Source organism: Paracoccidioides lutzii, assembly GCF_000150705.2.
Source record: "Paracoccidioides lutzii Pb01 unplaced genomic scaffold supercont2.6, whole genome shotgun sequence".
Classification (NCBI taxonomy): domain Eukaryota; kingdom Fungi; phylum Ascomycota; class Eurotiomycetes; order Onygenales; family Ajellomycetaceae; genus Paracoccidioides; species Paracoccidioides lutzii.
The window spans coordinates 844,368-869,290 of record NW_015440952.1 but is presented as its reverse complement, the minus strand read 5'-3'; the positions used below and the strand labels follow the sequence as shown (position 1 = coordinate 869,290).

Sequence of the window (24,923 nt, the reverse complement as noted above, 5' to 3'; positions counted from 1 at the left end):
GATAGGAAGGAAGGCAAGGAAGGAAAGAAAGGAGAGGAAAGAGAGGAAGGAGGAGGAGGTGGTGAGGAAGATGGGGGCAAGACAGAGGAGAGAATGGTCTGTGGGATCTGATCTGGAGGTGCGCGACGGCGCATTGGACAGATATTCTGATAGAAGGCTGTTTCTCTTAGCCAGTTATTGAATTCTAGGGCCCCACGCGAGGTTGCCAGTGTCTCGCGGAGATTGTAGATAGGCCGGCGCCGCTTTGCTGCTTTTCTTGCAAGAGTGCAATAGTAGAAATGTTCTGGAGTTTTGCTATGTCCACACCGGCAGTAGCACTCTGCATCTTCATGCTTAAGGTGGCTGTGGTAGGCTGCAAAGTCTCCATGACCTGATCGGGCGGCATAGAGCTTTCCTAATGTGAAGCATGAAAGTTTTACCTCTGTTGAGGCTCTCTTTAGTGGGATCTCCAGCTCCATATAGCGTTTGGGCCGATTTTTGGCCCAGTAGTTCTCAAAGGCCCGTGTGGTTTGTTCCATAGTGTGTCGCTTTATATAAGCTAGAGTGCCTATGCTGTCAGGTTGAGGTACCATGCTTGCACTTGCTGCCTGCGCTGCGGCTGCTTTGGCTTCAAGATCTGCCTTTTCATTACCAGCCACGCCTGCGTGGCCTGGGACCCATCTAATGACCACCCTGCTCTGGGTGGCCAATGGGAGCCTATCCCTGCTCTGCCAGGCCTTTATGGCTTTCAGAAACTGCGCGAAGACCTGCTGGCTAGAGGTGTTTGGCACGGATCCAAGGGCTCGTGCTACCTCCAAATTGTCTAGGCAAATGTAGACGTTGCTGGCAAACTTCGCCTGAGGCGAGGTGGTGGCTTCCTTTAGGCCCTGCAGGGCTGCCATTGCCTCTGCGTCAAAGACCTCTGCTTTATCCATTGGCAGGTTTCCTGTGGAGATTAGACGGTGTTTGCTACCCCAGCATATAGCCCATCCTGCACCAGTCGCACGCTGAGGGTGCTCTATCTGTGAACCATCGGTAAAGACCACCAGATCCAGGGGATTGCGTTGTTGTAGCCAGCTCTTAAAGTCTTGTGCTGCCTGTTCCTTTGTGCGGCCTGCCTCATACCCAATCTGCAGATCTTCTTTCCTGGGAAATCTCATCCAAGGGGGCGTGAGTAGAGGGTCATATGCTTCTATCCCACCAGCATGACTGGACGCTCTAGACAGACGTGTGGTATAGGGTTTGGTGGTAGCTACTTTATTAGAGCGTCTCACTAGCGGGTGCCTCTTGTCAAGCTTTTTGATTCTTACTGCAAATACAGCACGCCGGTTGTCTAGTGTCTCTTTCATTGGCATGATTCCTAGCTCACGGTGTAGAGCTGAAATGGGTGTGGTCTTGTAGACTGGCAGTGCCCCTCGCAAAGCATCTCTAAGGGCTAGATCTAGCTTTCTGACTAGGCAATCCATTCGATTGGAGATTTCCTTTCCCTTCTCCATTCGTGTGGCTCCAGGCCACCAGGCCTCTGCTCCATAGCAGAGCACAGAGAGCACACAGGCCTGAATGGATTGTCTAAGCAGTTGTACTGGGGCGCCTCTTGCTGTGTTGCTTAGTGCTCGTATGCCATTAGACACCTGTCGTGCCTTAGCCGCCATGGTCTCCACGTGTTTCTTGAAGCTCAGTTTTCTATCTAGCCAGATTCCTAGATATCTTATGGAGCTTTTCACTGCCTTTGCTGTAATAGAGTGAGTGCCAGATGTTGTTTCAAGGTCAATTGAGGGGTTTGAAAGGGTTCTGCGCCGTGTGAAGTGTGCTATCTCAGTTTTGGCAAAATCAAATGTCAGCCCTTCTTTGCTGGCCCAATCATTTAGCAACTTGAAATCCTCCTGGAGAGTAACAACATTCCCTTCAAGAGTGGTTCCAGCACTAAGCAGTCCTAGATCATCTGCGTAGCCTAAGCGTGCACATCTTCTTTGTATAGTTCCTAGAAAGAACAGAGGCTGAATAAACAGCATGAATAGAATAGGTGAGACTGGCGAGCCTTGTGGAAGCCCTGCTGGGATATCAAAGAGCTCTCCCAGGAGTCCATCCAATCTGATCCTGCCTGTGCGTCCTGTCATGAAGCTTTCCACCCATCTAATTAAATTTGGTGGCCAGCCTTGTTCTTGCAATCTCCGCAGCATCCTTCCTCTGAGTACAGCATCAAAAGCACCCTTGATGTCCAGAGTAAGAAGAGAGACTACTTTTCCATGGGCCCAGGCTTCCTCTATATCATGAACCATCGCTGCCACTAGGTCTGAGGCAGCCCGCCCAGGGAGGGCTCCAAAATGCTGGGGGTGGACAATCTTCTCTTGTATAGCTGTCCAGGCCAGCCTACGGGCTACCAGGCGTTCCAGTCCCTTCCCCAACGTTGAGAGAAGGGCTATAAGCCTGTAGGATCGCGGGAGTGTTGGATCTCTGTTGACCTTAGGCAGCACAACCAGTGTGGCATCTCGAAAGGAGGTTGGGTGCCAGCCAACCCTAAGGCAGGCTCTGAACAGCCTTTCCACTGATACCTTAATATGTGGCCATGCCTTTCGTAGCACCTCTGTTGGCACTCCATCAGTTCCTGGAGTGGTATTACCCGTGTTCAGCAGAGAACTTTGTATCTCATGTGCTGAGGCAACAGGAAAAGGTAATTTGACAGATGGTGGGTTGGACCAGCTGATTGGGATATCCTCTCTGCTTGCAGCCTTCTGTAAGAGCACCCGTTGCAGAAGGTCTCTTTTCTCTCTAGGGGTTGTTCGCGTTCGCCCAGTCTCTTCATCTACAAGAGGGGGGGAATGAAAGGAGCCAGTTGAATGGGCCCATTTGATCATCTTAAAGATATCTTTCCCCACTGAGGCCTCTGCTATCTTGCCTCGCCAGTATTCTCTCTTGGCTTTCCTGGTGGTCCTGGCTACGTTGCTTTTTGCTTCTCGTAAAAAACTAGAGCCTAGGTGCTGTGCACGATGTAGTGTTGTCACTGCTTTCTGGCAGTCCTCATTCCACCATGGCTGACCTGTGCCTTGCCCGGTGCTCTTCTTGGTGGAACTTTCCAGGGAAGCTATTAGTGCATCTGTGATACCTTTAGCCAGGGCATCCAGCTGATCTGTATTGGGGTACTCTGGGAAATCACATAGTTTGTCTAGTTTTGGCTTATAGGCCTCCAGCGTCTGGTTAAAGACCTTCTCATTCATGGTGTCGAGACGGAAAAAGTGGGTTGGCCTGTCAGGCCTTGCGCCCTGTGGAAGGCTGATTTTGGTGAGAAGAGTCTGGTGGTCAGAGGAAGTGTAAAGGGATCTGTCCACCTGTGTGTCCACTCCTTTGATAACTAATTCCGGGGTGGCCCAGGCCAGGTCTATCATGTTATGCCCACGTGTGGGAGTGTCTGGGTCCATGGTGAGAGTAAAGTTGAAATTCATGGTCCATTGCAGGAATGGTTCCGCCCACATGCTTGGAGGCACTCCTGGTTGCCACACGGGGTGCTTGATATTGAGGTCGCCAGCAAGGAGCAATGGGAGTGCTGGGACAGACCAGGAGAGAAGACAGCCCACACCTTGTCCAGGATCCTCTGCGCCTGGGGGTGCATTGTATATGTTGACTGTCTGAAGCTGTAGACCCCAGGCCTGTATGTGCAGCATGTGGATGTCCCGGTTTTCTGCCCAGGGGCCTGGGACTGCATGAGCATGGATTTGTGGGTGTTTACGCACATAGGTGAGGACCCGTGGCTTCCTGTCCCACTTTTCAATTGGGGCAAAGCAGTTGAATGCTGGATGCTTTTTGGAGATGCGTTGGCTTAAGTTCCTGTGAATCCAGGGTTCCTGTATGAGAAGGATGTCAGTCTTTCTTTCAAACGCTAGATTGAGGGCCGTCTCGTGTGCTGGGCCCCCTTTTCCTACGTTGACTTGCATAATCTGCAGGAATTGCGGAGATCTAGAGTTCTTCTTCATTGAGTAGCTGAAAGGAGGGTGTTGTTGCGTGAGATGACGTGTTGGGTGTTGCATTAGATGTTGGGTTGGGCGCCATGCCTAATGCTGTGCCTGATGCTGTGCTCAATGCTGTGCTTGGTGCTGTGTTTGATGTCGGTGTGAGGTTAGATCTATGCTCAGTAGAATCATTCAACCTCAGGTCTGTTGATGGCCCTCGACCACCGCATTTGCTGTTACTTGCCTTGGCCAAGTATGCCTTACTCTGTGCATTGCGGATATCCCTCAGCTGGTTTCTTGAGTGCCTTTGAACAGTCCCATTCTTTATCCCTGGTCTGGTGGGGCAGGATGGATCATCCGCGGCATGTGGTCCAAGACAGTTAGTGCAGCGATTGGGGCATCCACATGCTTCATTCTCCTTATGACAGGATGGATTTCCTTTCACATGATTCTTAGAACTGCATTTTTTGCAGCAAGGGACGCGGAGGCAGTATCTCTCTTGATGAAATCCCCAGCATTTGCTGCATTGTTGTATTTTGACCTTAGGTGCCTTTCTGATCACTGGTCTTTGATATCCATATAGTTCCACTTTTGATGGCAGGTTTACTGCTGTCTCTTGCGAAAAGTGTAATATAAGAGTGGCTGTTGGGTTTCCAGGGTGTATTTTTGCCCAGCGACTCTGGACAGGCTTGATTCTGGTTTGGAGTGTGAATTCTTCTGTCATGGATTCTGCTGAGAGATGCAGAGTTCCACCACCATAGTCACTAATCTCCATGGGCAGCCCAGGAATCAGGCAGGTGATCCAATGTTCTTCCTTCTCTATCTGAGTATTGGTGAGGGTGGCTGCTAAAACATTCTTTTGGGCTAGCAGGGCCTCCATGTCTTGCAAGCTTCTAGGAATGATGGCAATGCCTGTGGGGATGGCTTGAACTGCTGTGATGGCTGCTGCCAAAGGCCCTGGGAGTTCAGCCTTCAGCTTTCTAAGAGTAGCAATTGGGCTTGCTTTGCGAGCTAGATGATCTGAAGGCAGGCGCGCGAGGATTCGTGGTGTTTTTCCTTCTCTGGGGTTATTCCTAAGCAGGGGTTTCTGCAGTATGGTTGCTGGTGTTTTTGTTACATTGGTGCTGTCTGCAGCTGTCTTTGCGTAGGTAGGAGCTCTTGCATCATTTGCACCAGTGGAGCCAGCAGGCTTGATTGTGGTGGACTGCTTAGCTGTTTCTAGACTTCCATTGTACCAGTCCTTGACTAACGCCTTCACAGCGGCTCCAAGGGCCAGTGCCCTTGATAGGCCTTTTGCCTTCATGACATCTAGGTCTTCTTCAATCCGATCAAGCATATTTGCAGCCGCTAGTGCTTCTGCATGGGATTTCTGTGCCTCAGCCTCGTGGGCGGCTAGGAGATCGCTAGCCATCGGGCCACGTAGGTTGAGGTGAATTGGTGCGACATTTCTGCTCTTTGAGCTGCCTGCTGGTGTAGGGGAGCTTGGAGACTCCATGTCATTCAGTTCACATGTGCGGCGGGCGATTGGGGTGAGGAGATGGGGTCTCTTGGGTGGACGGCGTATGGGGGAGCAGATGCGCGTCAAGGCTCGGGACGCGTTCGGTGGTGTTGGGGGGCTGGGCGCGCTGGCGGCGCTGCGTCGGCACGCCATCAGGCTTGCTGCCTGAGGGGATGGGAGAGAGCTTATAGGGATGTGATCAGGATTGATTAAGATGTTTTTGTATAACGATCAGAGAGTTGTGTGTGTTGTTGAATAAAGCCCTGTCTAAGGTAGTTGACTGCGTAACCGTGCCACGCGCACTCACCACTCACCACTCACAATCACCTGATTAGTGAGTTGCGCGTGGCACGGTTACCCTCTTAATCCTGTGCTTAGGCCGGAATATTGATGGCCCGGTCACTTGGCGGGAAAAGCCGGACAGCTCAAAGTGAAGCAAGTCCCCACCCCGAAAAAAAAAAAAAAAAAAAAAAAAAAGCAACAGCTTCCAGCCTTCATTTCATCGCTGCGCTGTACGCTCTTCAAACGTTTTCTCTCCCCCGTTCATAAGTCTTTCTGCTAGATCTATTGCTTACAGCACCTGTCTGTATGTTCCCCGTGTCTGTTTGCTCCCAACTTCGGTACACTTGATGTTGATGGATTTCCAAATTAACAGCTTGCCGATTGCTGCGTAGACCACCCCGCATCAATTTTCATTCCGTTTCCCAGCCGTCATGAGTGCCCCAGCCCACAAGTTCAAAGTTGCTGACATCGTACGTTGTTTTTCCCCTGCTGCTGATACGGATAATTGATCCATTGTATTCACCTTTTACGTAGTCGCTGGCCGCCTTTGGCCGCCGGGAGATTGAGCTCGCTGAGGCTGAGATGCCAGGTCTTATGGCCATTCGTTCGAAATATGCCCAAGACCAGCCATTGGCGGGTGCCCGAATTGCCGGATGCCTTCATATGAGTACGTATATTTTTATTGCGATCTGTAGATGGGGCTTTTGTGACTGATACTCGGCCTCCAGCCATTCAAACCGCCGTCTTGATCGAGACTCTTAAAGCTCTTGGTGCCGAAGTCACTTGGTCGAGCTGCAACATTTTCTCCACTCAAGATCACGCTGCCGCTGCCATTGCTGCATCAGGAACCCCTGTGTAAGTAATCCAGTTCCAAGAAGGCTTGTTCTACATTCCGTGAACAGACCCTGACCAGCTAATTAAATACAGATTCGCGTGGAAGGGTGAGACTGAAGAAGAGTACACCTGGTGCCTTGAACAACAGTTGGTGGCATTCAAGGATGGAAAGAAGCTTAACCTCATCCTCGATGACGGCGGCGACTTGACTGCTCTTGTGCACAAGAAATATCCCGAGATGCTCAAGGACTGCTATGGAGTATCAGAGGAGACCACTACCGGCGTCCACCACCTGTATCGGATGCTGAAGAACAATGAGCTTCTTGTTCCTGCTGTCAATGTCAACGACTCTGTCACTAAATCCAAGTTCGACAACCTTTATGGGTGCAGAGAATCTCTTGTCGATGGCATCAAGCGTGCCACCGATGTCATGATTGCTGGCAAGGTTGCCGTTGTCGCTGGCTTTGGTGATGTTGGAAAGGGGTGTGCCCAGGCCCTGCACAGCATGGGTGCCCGTGTCATCGTGACCGAGATCGACCCCATCAATGCCCTTCAGGCAGCTATTTCTGGCTACCAGGTCACCACTATGGAGGAGGCTGCCCCTATCGGCCAAATCTTTGTTACCAGCACCGGTTGCCGCGATATCCTCACTGGCGAACACTTCTCCGTCATGAAGGATGACGCCATTGTTTGCAGTAAGTGTCCCTTGTCTGGATACAGTATGTATAAAAATTTTCTAACTCGAAGCTAGATATTGGCCATTTCGATATCGAGATCGATGTTGCGTGGCTCAAGGCCAACGCCAAGTCCGTCCAGAACATCAAACCTCAGGTCGACCGCTTCCTGATGTCCAACGGACGTCACATCATTCTCCTTGCTGAGGGTCGCCTGGTCAACCTTGGCTGTGCCACTGGCCATTCTTCTTTTGTCATGTCCTGCTCCTTCTCGAACCAAGTCCTTGCCCAAATCTTGCTCTACAAGTCTCAGGATGCGGCTTTCGGCAACAAGTACGTCGAGTTCGGTATTACTAGTGGCAAGCGGGATGTTGGTGTCTACGTTCTCCCCAAGGTCCTCGATGAACAAGTTGCTCTCTTGCATCTCGACCACGTCAATGCCAAATTGTCCAAACTCACCCCTAAGCAGGCTGAGTACCTGGGCCTCGAGATTAATGGCCCTTATAAGGCTGAGATGTAAGCTGCCCAAATTTTATCTTTCTATTCTTTTGCCACCAAAACGCTTTCTAACGAGTTTCCCTCGCAGTTACCGGTATTAAACCTTTCCTCTTCTATTTTTCAGTGCATATACAACTGCACAAATGCTGGAGTACGGATGCATGACACATAGACTTTTCAACATGAGGCTACGATGTTATGACTTAAAACGGAGGAACAATTTTTAATTCATCTTTAGATCTGGGGCCCGGAACAACCAAAAGCATTTTGTCCTTCAACGGCAGAAATATTACATAGATGTCAATTCGGGTTTTTCATTACTGATTTTAACTGGCACCAATTTTTCTTCTGTTTGGGTAAATATTTAAGTTCTTTCTGCATCTCTTTTTGTTTTGCCTGTTTCTTTTGCGGCGATTGGTATTTTTCAACAATACCATTTATAACTGTCCATAAATAAGATCACTTTTTGTTGCTGAAGGCATTCTCTGCCGTGGGTGGCATTGAAATATATCTGGAGGTGAATGGATGAGATACCCCTCAAAAAATTAAAAATGATTTTTCAACACGTTATATTCTCACTTTTGCGTCCATCTTATGTACCGGTGACAAGCTTAAACCTTGAAGCTTATGAACCATTAACTCATCGGGCAGATACACCTGCATTTTATGATGCTCTTTCATGATTACACGTTACAAGGTTGCAGCAACAGCTTCATTATCAACAACAAGGTTCAGACAGCAACAATGCCAAACAACGTATGCTCACATATCTGTATAAAAGATGGAGACCCGCATGATTGCGACCTATCCAACGGTCACAGGGGGTTGGACACCCTTTTGCAGTGGAATACTATGAGGCCTCCAAAGCCATGGGCATATTGCTGGTGAGAATAGCGCCATCATATCCCGTAATCTGCTTGGGCACATCAGGCCAAAGCGATCTAAAAAGGTCCCTTCGCAGTCGTAAGTTGCTCAACCAAGGTACCTTTCGAACTTCATTTGCTTTCGACCTATAAAGACGCCTCACAGGAAACTCTGCCATTAAACACACGAGTGAAAGGTCTCCAAACATGATGTAATCCTCATCCTCATCGCATTGAAACCTTAAGGCAAGGGAGGTATCTCGCTTCTGGAGATCACGTGCCGCATCGACCTGGAGCTGTTTCGGTTTCGGTGTTCAAGTTGGTTGCTTTGGTATTGTCCGTGAGAAATGACCATCAAGGAGAATTCAGGACGGTGCGTGGACGTTAGTTACAGCTTGATGTCATGCCTTCGGTCTGAATTCCTTCATGTAGTGAATATCTTTCGACACGCAACTTACAAATGGGGTTCTACTGGGTGGTATCAAACCTCTTCCCTAAATTGCAGATGTTTTCGTCCTCGCGTGGCATAAAAATCGCTTGTTCACCCATTAGTTACCAGCTCAGGACAAACTGCTGTCCAAAAACCAATCGAGAGTCAACTCTACAAACTTTCAAGCACCCCATCATACAAGGAGCCGAAGAAGAATAAACGTTCCAAGTGAAGACTGCTGCTCAATGAGAGGCTCGTGCAAGAATGACGTGCATGAATGACCATGTCAAGCAAGAACTGAAATGGTCTGGCACTTCGCCAAACGGAGATGATAAAATCGGTTGATGATTGGCAAAAATGAACAACGCCGGGGATCCCGGTAACTAGCTATCCTTTGTTATCCTTTTGGCAGGATTTCTGGGATTTAACGCTGTGGAACAATACGACGCATGGTGATGAGTTCCCGGAAAAGTCCTGACAATTTTGTAATTTCTAAAACCTGCAGCTTGCTCGGGCCGCCTGAGCTTTGTTCTCTGATCTTCCAACCACGGCATCAACATAGGCAAGGTTGCCGTTAATACCGTCATACCAAGTCTCTACATTAGTCGGAATGCCATATCAAATTGGAATTAGAATGTTATAAGATAGTCTTAACGATTGAAAATTCGTTTTCACTTTCTACTCAACATTTTTTCCTTTCAGAGAAAGAAGATAACCAATATCTTCGTTATCTGAGAAATCTGCAGTTCAGCTGTCATATCACTTGATCCTGGCTTTTTCAACTTCGCAATTTGAGGACAAGATGTAATTATCTCTGGTCTCAGAGTCTGCATCAATGTCCAAAAATTGAGCACTCACACAATGATCCAATCTCTGTCAGCTTACTGTCCGACAGCGCGATTTTTGCCTTTGCTATTGGCCGATACATTTGCTAGCTCCAGGCCAGTTTAAAATTCCAGTCCACACCTGGAGTTAAAATCATATCGGGACCGTCGAACAAAGGACGACTTCGACGAACGCGAACCATGGTAAATTTTTCGTACTTTTGCGCGCAACCCCGCTCTGGATCTAAAATAACGAGGGCATGGCAGGTTCGATGTGCATAAAAATACGTATTTTGACTGCATTGAGAGGCGAAGAGGCTAACTCGATTTAATTACTAGTCTGCTGATAAAAGTGGGAGGCGACCTCACACGGGATATTTTCGTTTTACACAAGATCATCACTATCCAGTTATTGTCTTGGTCGACGCTCCAATAATAATGAGCCATCCACACGGCGAGAGCAGCCACGCCAGCTGAAGCTCAGGTCTGAGATATGTAGCCAACCGCGATGCAGCTACGCGGAAGAGAGCAAGAGGCGAGCGGGGTGTGAACGGTCCCTTTTTCTGAACACAAATCTTCCATGAACCACCACTAATGCCTCTCCGTCAAAAATCCTCTGTCCGTGCTTATCCTGAGCAACGAGAGGTTGAAATTACCTCAATTTCTCAAACTTACTCTTGTCAATAAGCTAAAGTCTTATGCTACCGTTGGTGTGAAAGTATCTTCTTCATTTCCCGCGTATCCAAAGCTGGATCTCCTCGAAACCCATTGGAAATTCTAAAGGAGACATGGCTTGTGGGAGTAAATTGCCCTGGGGCCTTTCTTTTAGATCTTCAGAGGGGTTTATTCTACTTGTTGTCTCGGCAGCTTTGTTCACGGTAGGTAATCCAAAATTCTGACCGATTTTATTGGATTTGAACTCAACCAAGAAACCGTCTGGCTAACGAAATTGAATAGGACACTCTCGTATATGGAGTGGTTAGTAGTCGAGGATTTCCCCTTCCTTCAACGAACTCCCTTGACTTTGATACTCCAGATTGTCCCAATTGTTCCTGTGGCACTTAAAGACAGGGCAGGTGTGCCGCAGAAAGAAGGTTGGTGGATATATATCCTCTATTGCAATACTCTGATACGAACAAAGCCAAGATAGCTTTGCTAACAGAGAATAACTTGCAGTTCAGAAATGGGTTTCGATTCTTCTAGCTACATACGGTGCCGCATTTCTCATTGGATCTCGTATGTGAAAATGGCTTGGATGTGATTGACGATTCCTCCATGAGATAACTTCCAAGCTTACAAATATGCTAACACGTCGATGTTTTCCATCCTGATCAGCACTTTTCGGTTACTTCGCTGATCGCAGCAAAAGTCGACGACTACCGTTCGTTATTGGATTGGCCGCCATGATCTTAGCCACCTCATTCTTTCTCATCGGTCGTTCCCCGGGCTTGTTCATCTTTGCGAGAGCCATGCAGGGGCTTTCCGGTGGTGCGGTCGGTGTAGTCGGTATGGCCTTGGCCGTCGACACAGTTCCTAACGAGAGACTCGGACAAGCAATGGGATACATCTCTCTGGCGTTGACATGGGGAGTGCTGTTCGGCCCGATCATTGGAGGAGTTATGTATGTGTTTTGCCCTTGTTTTATCATTGGCAATCATCTCTGTTGCTGCGAACATACGTTCCGCCGATGCGAACTATACGTTAATTGAAATACCGAGATAGGTTTACCAAGGCTGGCTACTACGCAGCATTCGCGGTGCCGTTAGCATTATTGTGCGTTGACATCATTCTACGGTTTCTCATGATCGAAAAAAAAGGTTTGCTGAATCTGCTCTGTATAAGTCAAGCATAGCTAACCGAACCTAGTTGCGAGAAGGCTGCTGCGGGAAAGATTGAGAGCTGAGAACTCTGCGCAGTCATACCACAACGCAACCCCGACGGATTCGAGTCGGACGCAGTCTCTTGTCTCTGATTCTGGGGATACTATTAGCGAAGAATCACCACTCATCCAAAGATCTACCAACCTCAATCAAACTTCAACCCAAACACTGATAATATACCACCTGCTCAAGGATTCCAGAATTCAGGTTAATTTGTTTGCAACTATCATTCAATCGATTGTCTGGACGGCATTCGAAACAGTATGTTCTTGAATTTCCTTTCCTCTTTTGTCCGCACTGTAACATTATTGATTCTGTTTTTGACTAATATACCATCTCCGCCTCCAGACGCTTCCTCTATTCGTGATGGATAAATTTGCCTGGACTCCAAGCGGAGCTGGTATCCTATTTTTATTCTTCTCGCTTCCATGCTTATTCGGTGTCTTTATAGGCAAGGGCGTAGATCGTTGGGGGTCGCGCATCTTCGGCACACTTGGTTTCACTCTTGCAGGTTGTCCACTTATCCTTCTTCGACTAGTACATGAGAATACAACAAGACAACATATACTTTTGGGTGGTTTACTTGTTCTTGTTGGCCTCGCAATTACAGTCGTCCAGGTAATAACGATGACGGAAATATCCCGCGCCGTCGACCAGTTGGAGGAGAAAGACCCGGCCTTGTATTCGGGCCCTAGTGCGATGGGTCAAGGCTACGCCCTCTACAATATGGCATTTGCTTCGGGACAACTCCTTGGACCGATCATTGGAGGTTTTGTCATTACCACAGTTGGGTGGGCAGGTATGAATTTAGCCCTTGGCTTGATCTGCTTCGCCTCAGCAATACCTATGTTATTTTTCTGCGGCGGACCCCTCATTTCTCGGAAAGGAAAAATGAAGATTCGCGATTTGTCTGGAGGGGCAGTGACATATGAATAATGAGACGAGAGATCGACGAGAATGGCAAAAGTTGGTGGCTGCGTTGTACACTACTTTGGCTGGCAACTTCCTGCAGCATCCGGATATTATCAAGAAGGTTTGATTAGAAACCTACTAAAAAAGAGCAACGATAATTATTTTCACAGAGTATTTCTGACGTGAGGTATTTTTCAAAAAAAGGGTGAGTAGAAAAACTGTTTGTGATAGTTTCTGTTGGTTTGTTGTACCCGGTATCTCGTCTCACCAGGTTTTCATATCCTTATTTGTTTTAATTAATATTTTGCATATTTATAAGCATTAGGTTAATATATGCATACATATATCGAGCTTTCAGATTCATCACGTCGAGGAGGGAATAACCCGTTCTGTGTACCTTCAGAGAAGAATGTTTTCCAAAACTAACTCAAGTTGAATTTGAGAAGACTCGGCCGTAACACTAATGTAGTAACGGTACATGACCTTGTGTTCGTCTTGTTTGTCTTAGAGGCAAGCCTCTCATACTAATAAATTAGTTGTGATGGTACAAAGTGGCTGAGTTTGTAGGGACAAGTTCGTCGCTCATCAACAAGGGGACGTCAGCAACGGTCTGTTAAAGGTAAGTATCAGCTGGACGATGTCTAGGCCCTATATGATTGTAAACGGAATCACAATTGTATGATAACTAACTATTGTCACTAATTAGTTATCAAAATGAAGAATACAGCTGATTTATAAGAGTAACGACGTACCCCTGTCATGCTATATGCCTAATCCATGGATACGATCCATGGATCTGACAGTAAGCAACCTCTATATACTAGTTACGCTGCGTATAACATAGTCACGCGGACCCCTCCATGACTGCCTCAAACAAGTGGAGAATGTCAGGTCAAAGCGGTAAGCACCGAGCTTGCTTGCTTGCCGCCTTTCGATTTACATCCAGGAAGACTTGTTGAGCGATCGTTGAAGTTAGAGATGTGCTCACCGGTCTGGAATCAGATACCTAAACCCACCGCTTCTGGACAGGAGGAGCATCTTCACGATATCCGGGACACATGAGGATGCTTTTTCTTGGAGACCCCCGCTTATACTTCAGCAATGGAAGTCTGATTATTAATGTACTGGACGGTAGGGAGTAGGATCCTGTTTCTCTGCCGTGCCGCTCAGCCCCAGAAAGGCTCCGTCTTTTGTGGGCCTCATTTGGAGGGCCAGGAGGTGGTGAGGGTGAGGGGTGATTTTGGCGATCAAAGTGCATATAAGATCAACCACTTCGGGAGCCTAAGAGATTAACATTCTGCCTCAGTAAACTTTTCTTCGTCTTCTGGCTCCAGAGTTGATTATTTCAAAGGTTCTTTTTATAAACAAAAGAGGATTAAAATACCAATGTAAGTATGGATGCTTTCGACAAAATTGCGGAGTCCTTGACTGCAGAAGGCCCGAATCGTGCCCTCCCTGGGGTTGCGATGGTTGCGGCTGATAGCAAAGGTAAGGTTCTTCCATATGCTCTCTACATGTAGCTTCGAAATACTGATAACTATGACGGGTGCACAGGTGACGTCGTATACTCTAAAGGCTTTGGTTTTAACAGTGCAGGGCCGATTACTGTCGATACCCCATTGTGGATTGCATCATGCTCCAAGTTAATCACTTCAATTGCCCTGCTGCAGTGCGTTGAGAAGGGCCTCATCGGTTTAGATGAACATGTCGGACGTATACTTCCGGAGCTATCAGACCTAGACATTGTGCATGGCTTTGACGAAGCTACAGGAGAACCGCTGTTAAAGAAAGCAAAGAACAAGATAACTTACCGTCATTTGCTTACCCATACCTCTGGGCTTGGATATGACATGTGGACTCCGAGCTTGATTCGGTGGAGAAAATTCACGAAAACGAGTCCAGTCTCCGGGTTGGTCGAGGTTGTGAGTTCAATCCTAGCACCCTTTTCGGCCTACGCTATCCATTCAATATGGACTTGGCAAACTAACCTACGTAGGATAAATTATTGTTCCCTTTACTATTTGAACCCGGAGAGGGTTGGATTTATGGTGTAGGGCTTGACTGGGCTGGTAAAGCCGTCGAGCGTCTAAACGAAGGTATTAAACTAGAAGAATACTTGAAAACACATATCTGCGAACCCCTTGGAATGCAACACACTACATTCAGACCTTCGCAGAACAACTATATTCTAGAGAACCGGGCCAAAGCAACCACCCGCACAACCACAGGAGAACTTATCACTACACCAGTAGACATATGGGCAACCCTCCATCCGGCCGATGACTTTGGGGGTCACGGCATCTGGTCCACGGCGGCAGAATTCATCAAACCTCTGGTCTCTATTTTGAAAGATGATGGCAAACTCCTATCGCCAAAGATGCGTTCGAATATTTTCGAACCCCAACTCTCCACCAGCTCGCATCTCCTCAAGTTCTTACACTCGTCCGGGAAAGAGGCAGCCATTACAAATGGGCTATCCGGGAACCTAACATGGAACCATTCGCTTGTCGGCGTTTTGGCGATGGAAGAAACACCAAACAGGCGCTCCAGGGGATCGACGTCTTGGTATGGACTTCCCAATCTCGCCTGGGTAAGTTTTATGAATCCAATGAAGGTTTCCAAAAGAGAAAGGGATAAAAGAAGAATTAAGAATTTATCCATTAAATCGCGATTGAGAATGCTAATATTCAAACTTTTTGTCTTTTCTTAGTGGATTGACCCCGAACGAGGAACATGTGGAGTCTATGCAACTCAACTCTATGACTCTTGCGATGCCCAGTCGCTTTCGCTTTCGGGTCAATTCGAAGCCACAATCTTCCAGCAGTTTGGTACACCCTCCGTTAAGCAAATTGGCTCAATTAATTAATTCCGTGGCAGCGGTTTGGTATTCGGGTTCTGGGTCGCTTTTTAGTGCTCTTGTTATCCTCCCGCCCCTCTCTGTTTACTTTTTACTTTATATTTATATTTATTTTATTTGGAATCTCCTCTGCATTGAAGTACAAGTAATAGACATGGGCCGGCACGAGGCTCTCCTGCTAGCAAAAATATTTACCGTGTTTGTTCAGCCTTAAATAGCCAGCATGGAATGAACTGGCAATGCGCGATTTCTCTTGAAGCGGGCATCCACAAGGCCTTTTTTATATACCTAACGAATTTCTCATAACATGACCATGTGAGGATAGAGCATGATTAACCAGACGCAGCCGAATATCCTCTTCAACCAAACCGCTGTAAGAGATACGTAATGCTCGGGTGTGAATAGTAGGAACCCAACATATCCCCATAACTAATCCGCCAAGATACATACAATTATTAATTGGCATAATATAGTTATGTAGTTATTCATTGGACTGTGTATACAACTAAGTTAAAAATAGTAGAACTCAATCTGCAGCAAATCCGTCCGTAAAAGCTGCGTACACTATTAGTTATTTCTGATGCTCCACTTGCAAGCTTACTACAGCATATTCGGCTGGAGAAAGACAAGGCTGAGGCGAAAAAGCTAACTATGTCATGGCCTATCAACACTAAATTCCATCAGGGACACCGGCAGCGTTCGTCGTTCCTTGGTAACATGATCGATCCTTGGGTTCTCAATTGCTCCATCTGGGGATTCAAGTGTCTAAATTAATAGCCTTCCAAACTTGGTCAATATCAACATTCAAATTGGTCTTTTAAATTGTGTGCACACCTACACGGGGCATGATTGTTTGAGCATCGAATGGACTTATCTCCTTGCCAGAAAGATTTATAATCCACAGGGCAACCGGGTAGTTGCTTTTGGGCGTCATCAGCCAAATGCACAAGGTCGGAGGAGGGATCCACCTCAGGATCCTTGCAGCCGTATCGCTCTCAGACGCCCAATATCGATTTCGGACTCGATGTCGGACATTTAAAAATAAACACTGAACCTACTAGAAAACAGGAAGCACATAAGAGGTACTTTTTGAACCCGCACTCCGTCAGCTGTCCTTGACTCACAAATATTAGTCAGATAAAGCAAAGAAATGACCGGTATCTTTCTCGATTCAAGAAAAGAAACGAAAAGAAGACCTCTGCTCACCATCAGCTCCTGACACACATGTATATGTGCATATACCTTGAAGATAACTCAACTTTCTGTTAGATAAAAATGTACGGTAAATGTGCTTACATAGATTGTGTAATACATGCATCAAACAATTCAAAACGGAAAACCCAAGGAATTATGGAATCTTAGGAACGTCTGATAAAGCCACCAGAACAGAAATGTATATTGACTGCATGTTAAAAAATAACTACATGGATAAGTGGGTAATGCACGTAGGTAAGGCTTTCAAAAGTTTAGTAGATTGTAGCTTTCGTGTGTGCATCGTCAGGAGCCTTAAGGATACCGAGAGTTCGCCTTTCTGTTTCTAATATCTGTTATACAAAACGGGCTTTGAGAACAGATCAGAAATGCTAAAAGTTCAGCTGACCTTTGGTTCATCGATCGTGACATTCTCTCTGGGTATAGAAAGTGGGTATGCTTTTGACTTAAATGTTATTTTTATTCTTTTTGAACTCCATGCATACTACTTATCCCAGACCTTTAAGAGATGATTCCGAACTGCTGCACAGCCATAAGATTTGATTCAATTATCGATTATGAAAATAGTCATGAAAGGAACTTCGGGAGATCCTCTACCCAATCCATTGCCAGTGATTGTAACAACGGCCTGATATATAATTCCCCAAAATTAATTGATCCGGGATCAGGGGTGGCTTGAAACAGCTCAGTTCAGCATATCTCCGTTGTTGACAGCACTGCCTCTGGCACCTAGATATAGGGGCTGTACATGACTGACTGAATTGGAAGATCAAAAACCAATTAAAGAGTTAATGATCGGAGAACTAGAACATAAACATAGCCGTCGGTTTGCGCCATAGAGAGCCACGGATACCATAGAGTTGTCGAGAGAAACGTATAAAGCAAAACATCCGTCCTGCTTGACAATTAGAAAAATACCCTATATCACAATCGCAAAATCGAAAAAAAATATCAAAATCTCCTACATTTCCACCTCAATTTCGATACAAAGTTTACTTATATCCACTCAGAAAAAAAAATTTTTTGCACCCACCTCAGATCTTCAAAATGCATATCTCATTTGTCATTATCCTCAGCATCCTTACCACGTTCATATCCGCGCTCCCCGCTGGATCTGGTCGCAGTGGTGACCATGTTACGGTTCAGCTGATAAACGACAGAACCGGTGCCTGGGGTTCCGTTCGAATCAGACTTGATAACAAACCGAAAAATGTTATCGACCTCTTCCAAAAAAAACCCGTCTTCTATGACGGCACCGTTAGGGCCACAAGTATGCAAATGACCAGAATTATCGCGGGCGCTCATTGCAGAATCGAAGACGGAAAAACGAAGAAAACAATCATGGAAATCGATGACAGGAAAACATTCGATAATGTCGATGGTCCTGGAGACAAAGTCCCAGTTATCAATTTGAAAGGCTCCACCATTCGCTGCTGGGTGAACAAGCGATATTCTGTTTAAAATCTGCTGGGGGTGATTGTTAGGAGATAACCTTGGACATTCTCGATATGTTGCATTGCATTTGTATTTTCGCATAACCTTTGGAAATTGAGGCATCGTCGAGAAGAGGCATCGTCACCCAATCTCCACTGCTCCCTTTTCCATTTGTATTTGTTGCCTGTTTCACAAATGCATAGCCAAACCGGCACCTGCTACGGACAGGACTTCATAATTTATTTGTCTTTGTTCACCCCCATCTTGTTACATATTTAGAACGTTTGATTAGAGAAAATTTTAACCACGTTGCGATGTATGTTCCCATCCTCCTCGCCATGGCTAGCTCTCGAGCTGGTTCAGTAAAAGAGTTTCTTAACCTGGCTCAGGTGTCAATTGTCAGTGGTAGACATTGGTTCTCAGATGGAATAACTGTGAAATAAGGGCTTAGCATGCGCATCACATGATCCTGATGCTTCCCCTTTCTAGATGACGTCATGTATCTCGATGTTGTTGAGTTCCAAGGCGGAACTCGATCCAATCTGAAAAATAAATGGAGGAAAAGCACCCTTTTGCAAAACCAAGCTGCCCTGTTCTCCGAAAGGGAAATCGGCGATCGTGTGCACAATAAAGCAGTTATCATCGTTGCATACCTACCCTGTTTAATTTGGAACATATTGGTTGGTTGAAAAAAGGTGGAGGAACCGATTGCGGGACATCAATTACAGCTCTTTTCATACGGCTAATTGATTTTTTTTTTTTCCGGTTGATATGTTAGGCTCCTAGGAGCATACCAACGACGGACCGGATGCATAGGAACTAGTGAGAGATGCGCTCTCCTTCGTCGGAATTTGTTTACCTAGGGATGCATGGAGAGATTAGATTCAAGAGAGAGAGCTTGGAGGCCCTGAACATTGGTTGAAGAGCTGTTCCAGACATAGCTACGGAGAGTAATGGTATTTGACCAATTAGCTCTGGTCCTAGCTAGCTAACTTTGCTATTGTTGGGGCAATGATAGTGACAGTATAGGGAGATAGGGAAAACACACGTCATTATGCTTCCGACTCCATCGACCCTCAAAGTTCACGCTCGACATTTTCACAAACGTGTAGTAAAACAAAGTTGAGACGTATCACAATCCATCATCCCCACCTATCCCACATCCACAGGACAGAAATTACCATTCTTCATATCTTTCATACTTAAAAAGCTACTATAAGGGCAGATCGTTGACCGGAAATCGCAGACGAGGCGTGAACGCGATGACGAAGCATTCTTTTAAGCATATTCTTGGAGTCACCTTTTCTCGCAGCCGTTACAAGTCCTCTCTGACCAATAAATCCACAAGCCAACCCTGTTAATGAATTTCTTTTCATCCCAGAACATCTTAAACGTCCATTAGTGTCTCGGGAAAGCGATGCGAGGCTTCGGACAACGTTTGAGTAACTGCCAAAGAAAGCATGTGCACGGACATCGCTTCCAGACAGGACACCATGGCCAAGGGAGACGCAGACATGGTTCCCAACCATGATTGCATGGGCATCTGAATTTGGACTAGGGTCAAGAAGCACAGAATAGACTGTTCCTGTGAAAGGGGTATTGTGATTCGACACGTTTGATGGAAAGACCCAACCCCTTTCTACTTGAATTGGATGCCAGGGTGTAATGAGCAAAGAGCCGATTTTGCAAAGGGTCATGTTCTTGACAGTTGTGGCTACAACAGTCTTAACACGGCGAGGACCAACTGGAGTCCAGACTTTAGTTCCTGGACGAAGATTCCGAATAGGTAGACTACTATTCGCCTCAGGAAGGCGGATCCGGCAATGCCCGGCAAAACACGGATTATTCCTGGTATTATACCGCGACATCGAATAAACCGGATAAGCTTTGACTGTGCCATCGGCTCTCCTCCTGACGATTGACGGCTTTGGTGCAGGAAGATTATCAAAAAATTCATCTAGCTCCTGGCGGCAACGACAGAAAAATGGAGAGTCCTTTCCGTATTCGAGAGGCCCCGGATCTTTGAAACTGTTGCATATTTGACGAGTATGGGCATTGAGAAGGGACAGCACTGTGGTAAACGTACAACTTAATAACGTGTAATAGTTGCTGGTAGAAAACAAAATAAACACTCACAATAATGCTTGCCCCATTTCTCATAGTGGCTTCTCTCGGAGATGGCAAGGCTAATCTGACCTTCCGGATCCTCCCCTGCAAGATCTCTTACAAGACTTGCGTTCGCTATGTCAGTATATCCAAGTTTTTTAGTCTCCTTGATAACAATGTCCAACTCTGCTCTCGCCTTTTCAAGGCCGTTCGCATCAAGATACATATACTCGTAATCTTGTCGGAGAGGGTAGATGCTCCTTAAAAATGTGCAGATACGAGCACGAGACAAATGGTAACTGGAAACATGGGCGGGAAGAGACTTGTATTGAGAGAGCAGCTGCTCGTTGGATATGACCGATTTGACGGAGCCTTGGAAGTTATACGTCAACGTGGCCTGTGCCGCAGATGCATTCCCTGTTACGTTCTTGATCCGAAGAACTAGATCACGCGACTGGCCATATTGTAAATTTCCAACAGTTACTATTATATCACCGTCCTTTGCCGACATCTCGTCTAGCAGAAGGCCCGTTTTGCTACCTTCATCCTGCACCAGTTCTGCTGAACCTGAAGTGCGCAGCAGAACCCTTGCTTGGGTAGCAAAAGTCGTGTACAGATTCGCAATAGCATGAACAAAGACAGTACCTAATCCCTGATTAGATGATGCACCAAAAAAAAAAAAAAAAGATATGTGCTGGAACCGTACCGATCATTCCCGCGTCAGGAATGAATGAGTAAGTTCCACCTCCGACTTCCGCAATTGACTGCAACAAGCCTGATCGAATGTCGTAGCCAAATCCGAATGTATGTATCAATGGCAAGCGATCCTTTTGCCGCTCCAGAATGGGACGTAATTTCGGCACATACCCTTGTCTCGGGCACATGTGGTTCGGTTGTCCTTAACATTCTCCTATTAGCATGAGGCATACTAAGGAAAACAGGCTTTGTATGTATGTACCATCAGTTAGAACATAAAGCGCTTGGACATTCTGGGGTCGAAGATCCACTTTTCCAAGCACACTGAGGCCCAATTTCAGCCCATGCCACAGGTTAGTCGAAGCCAATGGCTGTAATGCTTCCACTGCTTCCAGAGCTGCTTTCTTGTTAGTATCATCCATATGTGATATCTTATACGCGACCTACAGCAAATCATTAGCAGCCTTTATGAAATATCAATCCAAAAACTAGTGATCCCATGGAAAGTACCTCAGCATCATTTGAAAAAGTCACAACGCCTAGGCGGTCATTTTCGTTCAGGGTTTCAATTATAGTCCTGGCAGCATGCTTGGTCAAGTCCAAAACGCTCAACCCGGTTTCTTCACGTTTACCAGATTCATCAGTTGTAGGGAGAGGAGCGCTCAGTTGCATGCTCCCGGATACGTCAATGCAAAGGACAATGTCACATGGAACATGACGGATATCTTTCTCAGGGTGGAGCGGAGGATGGATAGAAAGTATCAAGGAGTTCTTATCCGAGAGAGGATGCAACTGGACTCCAACTTCATCTGGGTTTTGTGCTTCCGCGATAGTAGTGCTGGTACTAAGACGTGGACGTATTGGGATTTGGCTATCAATGATCTCGAAATCATCGTCAGCGGAGAGAACTGGCTGAGCAGGATTCATGATCCTACAACGGTTGTACAGCTTTCTGATGTTGACAAGGGTGTTCCGAATGAAAAGCAGGCAAGTAGTTTATTCTTCTTCGGGGCAGCCAAAGCGTGGATAAATATTTTTTGGGGGGTTCCAGGATCAAGCAGAATGGTTGGTGAGAGGAGATATCAGCAGAAGATAAATAGCCTCAAAAACTATCAGACAGCAGCCTGATCTTGTCAGGTAACCTGAATCAACACGCTGATATGTCGGGTATGAGAAGGCTCACAAATAAGCCCCGCCTTTTAACTCCCCACATCGAGACCTGATTCAGCCTAGGGGCTGTGTGAGCCACAGGAGGTAGAGAGTAAGAACATCGTCTCCACAACGGCATTATTAACTACCAGCAACAAGGAGAAAGAGGATTAGCTTAACAATAGCTCCCGTTTCTGAGAGAACAAGCTCCTCGATGCAATCATGTCCCGATCTAGGCATCCGCATTCCGATGCTGCCTCCTCCGCCAAAAATGGGGAAACGTTTAAGGTGCCAGAGCCAGCGGTGACATGTATATCCAATGTCCATCCATATTTCAGGCTTTGCAATGCGGGCAGGCTGGAGTTCAGTTTTACGGTGGTAGTTATACGGAGTTGCTGCCCTCTTCAGGTCACCTCAAGCATCTCGTTTTGGCGCCGTTTGGGTGACACAGCCCCCAAGGCATAACCGGCCACCCGGTTGTAATCAGCTAAACGAAACCAATTAAACCGACCACAAACTTTCCTTCATTTGGGCTTAATTGAGCCCTCAATCTAAACCAACTGGGTCCTCTTCCACTGTTTGGCCGACGTCTGACTGGATTTTCTAACTTTCTGCCACCAGCCTGGATCAGAGTCCTGATCAAACTTCTTATTATTACCCTTTATGAAAGAGTTTGCTCGTTATGCCATTAGCGATGACATGACTTTGTTAGCTGTTTTCAGCCTCACGTTGCCGAGAATGACTTTCCTCCAACTGTGGGGACAAGTTGCCTTTGAACAAGATCCTAATTGGTTGCAAGGTGTGGGTGGGGACCGTCAGATCTGTCAGAGCTGTCAGATCTGATAGTTATTATTCGGAATTTGCAAAAGGACTGAACTCCTATTAACTCGTCACCACAGCTTGGTTGGCCTCGAGCATCTCACCTCCACTTCACTCAGATATTTCCATGGGACGAATACGCCAATTTTCTTGCCCTCCTTACATGAGTATTTGTCTCCTAACAAATTACATGGAGACCACTGGCAATGTCACAGCTTCAACTTATAATGATTCTCTCACACGGGTAGCACTTCTGACCCTCCTCTACAAATCGATAAGCAGGACCGAAGACAAACGATGGAGATCATGAATTATTAAATTTTACTACCTACTTGATCTTCGCAATTGGGATGCATGGAGAGGAATTCGATTTAGACATATTATTACTGAATCCCCACTCCTAAGAACACCAGCTTTGTCAATGCGCCTACTTATGTCACCATTGAACACTGAGAGCCTTCTAGAACTTTGGAAATATGCCTCGCAGATTCGGACTCCATTTCGAGTTTCAAAGCCGCTTGACTAATATGCAAGTCAAGATTGCTATCTCAACAAGATAGGCACCCTGGACGGGAATGTTCGGAGGTTATTCTGTCATATACTCCGGCCATGCTTAGGGAAACCAGGACGATTGGGCTGCAAATTAAGAAAGGTAAAAGGTCCATGTCTATATTGTCCATGATTTTAGAGCCTGCTCGACTATCTACCCATATCTTCGCCCGAACAGCAAATCTTATACTTCGATAAAAGAATACTAACAAGTCGCAATGGAATAGATAGTTTAGTTATATGAAAATTCAGGACACCCTGTCGAACCGCCCACCTACTGCTCATTCACCCAACCAACAATATCCCACACCTCTGCTCCATCAGCAATGGTCAATTTCAAAGCCGTGAATTCAATCTTTTCGTACATTTGTCGTGCTGCTGCAATGGCCTGTTTGTGCCAGGGGCCTGATCCGCCCCGCCTCGCGTCCTCTTTGTTTCTCCATATGCCTGGTACGTATTAATGAGTTATCTTCAAGTCAGGTGAACGGAAGAGAGAATTAAATGGAATTAAATGGAATTAAATAGAATTATCTCCTTAGCACCATCATATAAAACCCCAAATGAAAGCTATGCTCCCACTTACAAGTCGCCAGATTTCTCAATTTCTCATCCCTTGTCCCAAACCAATACTTAAGCAAACCGCCACTAGTAGTGGCTTCCAGATGAGAGTGCACATCGAGCTCATGGAGCCTATCGAGATCTGCCGTTGCAAGGAGAGTAGATCGGAACGTCACGACGTAATATGACCGTTCCTTCCATTCATAGCTTTCGGCCGCAGCCAAGTCCTTTAGGATATCTATCACGAATTGCCAGTTGAACGATTCCAAATACCCTGCCGTTGCGTAGTCAGATCGATTTGGTTTGAAAGTCGTCAGTGCCTTTGCGAGAAGTTGATCAGATGGGTCCAGAGTGCGAAGGTCGAGGTGGTGGCCCTCCTGGTTATAGGGGGATGTGATGAGATGTGCACTTAAAGATGCGGCTTCTTGATACCTGAACACCCGTTGTAGTTGGAGTGATGAAGCGGCTCTGAATTTGAGAGCGTCGAAGTCATCCGTTATTAGGTTGTGATGTAAGACAGGGGTTTTCAGTGGGTAGCTTGCTTTTGAGCCATTGTATATTTGGCCCATAGCTGCCTTTTAAACTTGGGGCATGAGTTGAACAGTGGAAAGAAATAGCTCATTTTAGAGTCAGTTAATATTCAACAGCCACCCTGAGGCAAATAAAATTTGCCGGAAATGAAGAAAATATAAAAAGCAGAAACAAAAAAAGATGAAAAGAAAGAAAAGTAAAAATCAAAAATTAAAAAGAGGGAATTGAAAAAGGGAGAAATGTAGATTGATTTCTGGGCATTCTCAACAGCCCGGAGACTACTTTAGTTGAAAATAAAACTAAGGAAAAACGCTGCATTTCCTTGCGAGAAAAAGTCGAGTGACGAAGAACCACTATTCCGTAACAAGAACAGATTCGGATGTTAGGCGCAAAA

The 24,923-nt window shown here is 46.3% G+C and overlaps 8 protein-coding genes across 8 annotated transcripts; 4 read left to right on the top strand and 4 right to left on the bottom strand.

Annotated features, from left to right (window-relative positions):
• Positions 1-6,134: 6,134 nt before the first annotated feature.
• PAAG_02859 (adenosylhomocysteinase) lies at positions 6,135-7,731 on the top strand (the record flags this gene model as incomplete). The annotated part of the gene is made up of 5 exons (XM_002795337.2): positions 6,135-6,173; positions 6,238-6,370; positions 6,432-6,558; positions 6,631-7,232; positions 7,289-7,731. 5 exons carry the CDS (start codon positions 6,135-6,137, stop codon positions 7,729-7,731), a joined length of 1,344 nt encoding a protein of 447 aa, XP_002795383.1.
• A 2,883-nt stretch (positions 7,732-10,614) lies between these two features.
• Positions 10,615-12,642, top strand: PAAG_02858 (hypothetical protein; the record flags this gene model as incomplete). Its single annotated transcript, XM_015844776.1, has 8 exons — positions 10,615-10,704; positions 10,784-10,804; positions 10,863-10,920; positions 11,003-11,062; positions 11,162-11,447; positions 11,549-11,643; positions 11,693-11,967; positions 12,055-12,642. 8 exons carry the CDS (start codon positions 10,615-10,617, stop codon positions 12,640-12,642), a joined length of 1,473 nt encoding a protein of 490 aa, XP_015701854.1.
• Positions 12,643-14,012: 1,370 nt separating this feature from the next.
• On the top strand, positions 14,013-15,484 carry PAAG_02857 (beta-lactamase; the record flags this gene model as incomplete). The annotated part of the gene is made up of 4 exons (XM_002795335.1): positions 14,013-14,106; positions 14,173-14,540; positions 14,615-15,208; positions 15,329-15,484. 4 exons carry the CDS (start codon positions 14,013-14,015, stop codon positions 15,482-15,484), a joined length of 1,212 nt encoding a protein of 403 aa, XP_002795381.1.
• Positions 15,485-16,129: 645 nt separating this feature from the next.
• On the bottom strand, positions 16,130-16,789 carry PAAG_11562 (hypothetical protein; the record flags this gene model as incomplete). The annotated part of the gene is made up of 3 exons (XM_015847192.1): positions 16,130-16,240; positions 16,314-16,529; positions 16,772-16,789. The coding sequence occupies 3 exons, from the start codon at positions 16,787-16,789 to the stop codon at positions 16,130-16,132; spliced, it is 345 nt and encodes a 114-aa protein (XP_015703216.1).
• Positions 16,790-17,743: 954 nt separating this feature from the next.
• On the bottom strand, positions 17,744-18,244 carry PAAG_11561 (hypothetical protein; the record flags this gene model as incomplete). The annotated part of the gene is made up of 1 exon (XM_015847191.1): positions 17,744-18,244. The coding sequence occupies one exon, from the start codon at positions 18,242-18,244 to the stop codon at positions 17,744-17,746; it is 501 nt and encodes a 166-aa protein (XP_015703215.1).
• Positions 18,245-19,323: 1,079 nt separating this feature from the next.
• Positions 19,324-21,850, bottom strand: PAAG_11560 (hypothetical protein; the record flags this gene model as incomplete). The annotated part of the gene is made up of 5 exons (XM_015847190.1): positions 19,324-20,192; positions 20,258-20,872; positions 20,934-21,125; positions 21,186-21,366; positions 21,434-21,850. The coding sequence occupies 5 exons, from the start codon at positions 21,848-21,850 to the stop codon at positions 19,324-19,326; spliced, it is 2,274 nt and encodes a 757-aa protein (XP_015703214.1).
• A 444-nt stretch (positions 21,851-22,294) lies between these two features.
• PAAG_11559 (hypothetical protein) lies at positions 22,295-23,201 on the top strand (the record flags this gene model as incomplete). Its single annotated transcript, XM_015847189.1, has 2 exons — positions 22,295-22,382; positions 22,972-23,201. The coding sequence occupies 2 exons, from the start codon at positions 22,295-22,297 to the stop codon at positions 23,199-23,201; spliced, it is 318 nt and encodes a 105-aa protein (XP_015703213.1).
• A 513-nt stretch (positions 23,202-23,714) lies between these two features.
• PAAG_02855 (hypothetical protein) lies at positions 23,715-24,567 on the bottom strand (the record flags this gene model as incomplete). The annotated part of the gene is made up of 2 exons (XM_002795333.2): positions 23,715-23,887; positions 24,024-24,567. The coding sequence occupies 2 exons, from the start codon at positions 24,565-24,567 to the stop codon at positions 23,715-23,717; spliced, it is 717 nt and encodes a 238-aa protein (XP_002795379.1).
• Between the last annotated feature and the right edge of the window lie 356 nt (positions 24,568-24,923).